Genomic DNA, 6,458 nt, shown 5'->3' on the forward strand with positions numbered 1-6,458 from the left:
GACCGTCCGTGAGACCATGACCCAGCCCACCCTGCCCCTCAAACTCGTTGCAAATTAAACCCTCCTCTAGTACTCGGAGACTAATTTTGTAATAATTTAAAAATCCGAGGACTTAATAGCAATTTCAGTAATTTAAAGTGGAACAATTTTTCAAAACCGCCTGATTTTTTTTTTTTTTTCCAAAACCGACTGTTTTTTTTTTTATTTATCAAAATCGACCCGGTTTTGTGATTAGCAGGCTAATCACTATCTTAAATAGTCGGGGTTGGCAACCCCGACTATTTAGGATAGTGATTAACATGCTAATCACCCTTTAATTAGGGTTTAACCCCCTCCTAAATAGTCGGGGTTGGCAACCCCGACTATTTAGGATAGTCATTAACCTGCTAATCACAAAACCGGGTCGGTTTTGATAAATAAAAAAAAAACAGTCGGTTTTGAAAAAAAAAAAAAAAATTCAGGCGGTTTTGAAAAATTGTTCTTTAAAGTGTGATAGTTCAAACCAATTTAAGAAACGGCGGATCTAATCGAAATACGGTTTTTTTATACGCATAGGTACTATATAAGATATGAGATAGATAGAGAGAAATAAGCTATCCACAGATATTAATACAAATCACGGAGACCACAAGCTATTAATTTCTCTCAATCTCTCTCCTCTTATGTAGGGTGCCAGTTGTTGCTCTATAGAAAACCCTATAGAAATATGTAAGGGATTAGAATAATGGAGTAATAATGTGGAAAAAGAAAAGAGAAAATGAAAAATAAAAGGGGTGGAAAAAAAAGGAAAGAAAGAAATGAGTTCCTCTGAAAATTAATGGTGGAGGGAACGAGAAGGGGGAATTCGTCTCTCTCTCTCTCTCTGAAATTTAAATGCGGATGGGATTCAGATGAGACGGAGCCACCCACTCCACGTGCAGCCCCAGGCACGACCGGTCATCCCTCTGCATCAAAGCAATTTATCCAGCAAAGCTCCGACCGATCAGGTAATTTTTATTTATTTAGCCCTAATCTTTTCCCCTCCTTTAACTTGGCAGCAATGTCAAACATGGGCGGTGAAGTGTTGTCAACTACAACCGTCTCCTCCTCACACGAATACGAACGAGACTGCATTCGGTACTGCTCTCACCTATTCCCCTTTCTACTTCTACTCTACCTGCTGATGGTTTGATGCATCATTAGTTAATTAATATATGGTGATGATAGCCAGCAGTTACTTAAGATGCGGACTACTTGATTGATTGCTCTCTAGCTAAGTGCAGGATTTTGCTCGCACAATGAGCCGCCAAATCAAAACAAAAAGGCCTGAGCCAGAAAACCTCAACTCCGCCCCCAAATCTCTGGTTTCGCTGATTTCTTCTCCTTTGGGGTTCAAATGGAAACCCACGGGGGGAGCGGCGAGATAAGATGAAAAAGAAAGTGAGAGAGGAGGTCAGATATATGGAACAATCTTGCGCTTGAGGTTCCGTACCTCATCTCATTTCCATTGATATTTATTTATTTTATTTATTTATTTATGCCCAGCAATAACAAACGTCGCCAGGCTCGCCACCGTCAATTCCAATCCCCTCTGGCAGCAAAAACTGAAAAAGCAAAGGTAGATAAGCGGATAACATGACCGTCCGTGAGACCATGACCCAGCCCACCCTGCCCCTCAAACTCGTTGCAAATTAAACCCTCCTCTAGTACTCGGAGACTAATTTTGTAATAATTTAAAAATCCGAGGACTTAATAGCAATTTCAGTAATTTAAAGTGGAACAATTTTTCAAAACCGCCTGATTTTTTTTTTTTTTTCCAAAACCGACTGTTTTTTTTTTTATTTATCAAAATCGACCCGGTTTTGTGATTAGCAGGCTAATCACTATCTTAAATAGTCGGGGTTGGCAACCCCGACTATTTAGGATAGTCATTAACCTGCTAATCACAAAACCGGGTCGGTTTTGATAAATAAAAAAAAAACAGTCGGTTTTGAAAAAAAAAAAAAAAATTCAGGCGGTTTTGAAAAATTGTTCTTTAAAGTGTGATAGTTCAAACCAATTTAAGAAACGGCGGATCTAATCGAAATACGGTTTTTTTATACGCATAGGTACTATATAAGATATGAGATAGATAGAGAGAAATAAGCTATCCACAGATATTAATACAAATCACGGAGACCACAAGCTATTAATTTCTCTCAATCTCTCTCCTCTTATGTAGGGTGCCAGTTGTTGCTCTATAGAAAACCCTATAGAAATATGTAAGGGATTAGAATAATGGAGTAATAATGTGGAAAAAGAAAAGAGAAAATGAAAAATAAAAGGGGTGGAAAAAAAAGGAAAGAAAGAAATGAGTTCCTCTGAAAATTAATGGTGGAGGGAACGAGAAGGGGGAATTCGTCTCTCTCTCTCTCTCTGAAATTTAAATGCGGATGGGATTCAGATGAGACGGAGCCACCCACTCCACGTGCAGCCCCAGGCACGACCGGTCATCCCTCTGCATCAAAGCAATTTATCCAGCAAAGCTCCGACCGATCAGGTAATTTTTATTTATTTAGCCCTAATCTTTTCCCCTCCTTTAACTTGGCAGCAATGTCAAACATGGGCGGTGAAGTGTTGTCAACTACAACCGTCTCCTCCTCACACGAATACGAACGAGACTGCATTCGGTACTGCTCTCACCTATTCCCCTTTCTACTTCTACTCTACCTGCTGATGGTTTGATGCATCATTAGTTAATTAATATATGGTGATGATAAAGTGATAACGACTGTTTGAGCGTTTGATACGCAGAATACAGGATCAGCTGAAGACGAAACTAGTTGTTGGAGATGATTTCGCGTGGATCCTACCTTCCGGTTTTTCTAGCAGCCCGGCCGCGGCGGAGGGGGAGGCGGAGGAGGACAAGAGTCTTCTGAGGTACATCGGAGGAGTTGATGTCAGCTTCTCCAAAGCAGATCGTAACTCCTCTTCATCTTTAGCCTGCGCTGCTCTCGTAGTATTGGATGCTCGCTCTCTCAAACTTATCTATGAAGATTACACCCTTGTCCGAATCCATACACCTTATGTTCCTGGATTTCTTGCTTTTAGAGAGGTTTATCCCTTTTTTACTTCTCTTGCTGTTGTGGTCGGGGTCATTTTCCTCCTCCCTCCTGCACTAGTAAAGCTTTTCTCAGTCAGTCCGCTAAAAGTCCACCCCGAAAAAAAAAAAAAAATCTTTTCTTCTTCTTTTTTTTAAACTGCGTCTGTGCTGTATGTGACTCCTAACCTTTAATTCTCTTTATCACAGGCTCCTGTTCTCCTGCAGCTTTTGGACAAAATGAAGCGTGATGATCATCCTCATTACCCACAGGTAGGATTCATATGTTGATGCATTTGTGATATCATTTGTTTATTGGAAATTTGGTTTGTCAGACTCTGCTTCTTGTGACAACAATATAAGCTTATCAGGTAGTGTATAATATTACAAATACTTCAGTACTTCATTGAGGCTTCACCTCATGAATTAGCTCAATGTATTAGGAATAAAGTAACCATTAATCATTACACACGGGAAAATCACCATTAAATCTTAAAATTTCCTCCGAATTGCGCACATCATCATCCTCCTTTCACAATTGGAGAAATTGCCATTTTAGAAACTTGACAATGCCTCAGTGCTGGTTACGTCATCTTTTGAATTTGTAAATCAATGTCTTAGTTTTTTAGGATCCATAAAAGAAGGAACACATAGCATGCATTTGATGCCAGGTTACATGTCAGCATGTGCTACGAAGCTTTAAACCAACATGTTGACTTAGCTATTTGAAATCTTTTGTCTGTTAATCTCTCTTGACGTACATCTTACCATCAAATGTTCACACATATTACAATTTTTAGGATTGCACGCAACTAGATGTGTATATCTGAATATATTCTCCAGCTATAGATATATTCATGGGTAGCCCTCCACCATGAAAGACCTGATACCCGTAGCTTGCCTCCATTGCTGTTCTCCATATGAAATAAAATTGGATTAATACAATTTCCAGCTATAAAAGTAACTATGTACCTGATATGCGTTTGACATGGACTATCTTTCACCTTGGAAACAACTGAATTTCAAATCCTGATTTGCTACTAATTTCCATCTAAAAGATGTTGGATGTATACATGCGTGTATCTGAATTCAATTTCTAAATATGAGTACCCATGCACATCCAACTTGGGTAGGCTTCCACCTTGGGGGCACTTATGCTTCATAACCATATTCGGCATGTGGTCCTGACTGCATGTGGTCCTGACTGTTCCACTATGCCATAATGGTCGGTTTCACTGACTATATCATCTGGTCTACGAGGAGTCTAGGACCCTCTTTGTCTGATTGAATGATTATTTTTTCCTTTTGGATCTACACGTCAAAGGTGAAGTATCATGCTCTTAACTCATTTAGTTGCATATATTTCACAATAAGTGCATGTATTCATCTTAAGGACACAATTCAAACATACGCATGCTTTCTATTTTTATTATTTGATCTATCATTAATCATGATGTTCTATTGTTCACAGGTGTTGATGGTTGATGGCAATGGCTTACTTCATCCTAGAGGTGGGTTTCGAGAAAATTAATTATTTTTGAGATGGAATGGGATTGGAGGACTTAGTTTATTTAGAAAATTACGTTTAGAAAATTATTTATTTCCTTATGTAATCAGGAGTCCTTATGTAATTGGATTAGTATCATTTTATAAATAAAGAAAGAGAGAAGGGTTAACTTATCTCTCTAACCTCTTCAATTTTCCTGAATCAGCATGATATCAGTGCCACTCAAAACCCTGCCTCTCTCTAAACCCTAACTTAATTCTGACCCCCTCTAAATCCTAAGCGTAGCGCTCTAAACCCTAACATCTTTAACCTCTCTAATCTGTGCCACTTATATTGTATGTAGTAAATTTACCATGTGCAATATAACATTCATTTGTTGATTATATAGGAATCCCCCATTCTATCATTTGGTATCAAGTTGAGAAATCTTAATGTGTTATACATTATTTTGAAGAGTGTACCTTTCATGGCCTTCTTAGTTCATAAATCCTTCATCAATCTCTTTTCAGACTGTAGGCATCAAAAATTACCTATGAGTTTTCGCACGCAGATCGAAGCAGAGAGAAGACGATGAACGTCACTATCCGAGTCAAAGAAGTTTATCTAATATCGACAAACGCATGAGGTGAGTCGACGAATCGTATGAAGCAACGGAACAACATAATAACCAAGATACGAGCCGGTCGGGAGTTACGCTTCGCTCATGAAAGATGAAGCGCCCCTCGTGTCTCGTCCATTCCAAATGTGATTCAACCATGGGAGCTTGTAGATCTCTTCGTCGTCTTTCCTACGCACTTTAAATTGCATAATTCCGAGTTCGGATGACGAAAATACAGCGAAAATGACCACGGCGAGCTTGACCAGCGCCCGAGCCTTAGCAGGAGACACTGCAAGTGTCTCGGCCAAGGCCGAGACACTCAAGGTGTCTCGGTCATGGCCGAGACACCCAAGGTGTCTCCCAGCCTAAAAAGTCGTTTCGAAGCTGTTTTCGCCCGTTAACCGCTAGGATCTTGTTCTAACTGATCTGAAGCTATCCTAGAACGTGATAAAGTGATTATAACTGAAGATAAGAGGGAATCGGCAGTTCTTATCCTAAAACAGAGCTCTCGAAGCTTATAATACAGCCCTAGGGTTTTTATTTGCACGGATCTAAAATTCTCGAGCCTTGACCTGAATTGGAGACTGAAGAGCCACGAATTTAAGAGAGGAGGAGATCTCGGAGAATTCTTCGGCATAAAAAAAGAGAGTTCGACAGATCTGCAGCCCAGTTCTTCCCTTGAGATCGCACCATTGCTGTGATCTCGAGAAGAGTGGTTATCTCGCTGTTACCGAGATAATTGATTTGGTTTCTTGACTCCTTCGCGAGTCAACGAAATCTGCACTTTGAGCTGATCTTTTGGTGGTCCACGAATTAACCCCGACACTGGCAAATATTACACGCAAGCAACAGGAGATAAACTGCTGTTGTGTTTTGTTTGAAGAGAGTTGTAATATTCTTATTATTTTCATTGTGTAGGTGAGTCTTATAAAGAGACGAACTTTTACTTTTGAACTTGTAAACAATTGAAGTTGTAATGAGTTCATCAATGAAGATGTTAACTTTCACACCAAACAAGCTGGCGACCACAGTGAGAGCTAACAGCCTTACTGCTAAGGCTGTTATGTCGCAGTCGACGATCAAGATCCCCGTGGCTGAAGAGGTCGAATACGAGTTCGACCAACAGAAGTTCGAGGAGTACGTCTCCTCCTCCAGATCCGCCTCTCCTCGCAAGTGCAGGAAGATCTCCTCCTGAAAGATCCGTTGGTCTTCAGATTTGAAGACCCAAGAAGACGATCTCCCCGCTACCGCTGCTACAGTTGCACCTCGCAACGATCAGTCGGCGTCCGATGAAG

The 6,458-nt window shown here is 40.2% G+C and overlaps 1 protein-coding gene across 5 annotated transcripts; it reads left to right on the top strand.

The window, feature by feature from the left end:
* On the top strand, positions 712-4,766 carry LOC109841425 (endonuclease V-like). Of its 5 annotated transcripts, none has more exons than XM_020410395.1 (5): positions 712-935; positions 1,038-1,116; positions 2,773-3,073; positions 3,269-3,331; positions 4,530-4,766. In XM_020410395.1, the coding sequence occupies exons 1-5, from the start codon at positions 818-820 to the stop codon at positions 4,587-4,589; spliced, it is 621 nt and encodes a 206-aa protein (XP_020265984.1). In that variant the 5' UTR covers positions 712-817; the 3' UTR covers positions 4,590-4,766. The 5 variants fall into 5 exon arrangements, with proteins under 5 accessions (XP_020265984.1, XP_020265986.1, XP_020265982.1 ...); XM_020410397.1 differs by having other exon boundaries at positions 715-926; XM_020410394.1 differs by lacking the exons at positions 712-935; positions 1,038-1,116 and adding exons at positions 2,248-2,467; positions 2,570-2,648.

The sequence above is a fragment of the Asparagus officinalis genome, chromosome 5 (assembly GCF_001876935.1).
Source record: "Asparagus officinalis chromosome 5, Aspof.V1, whole genome shotgun sequence".
In the NCBI taxonomy this organism is placed as follows: domain Eukaryota; kingdom Viridiplantae; phylum Streptophyta; class Magnoliopsida; order Asparagales; family Asparagaceae; genus Asparagus; species Asparagus officinalis.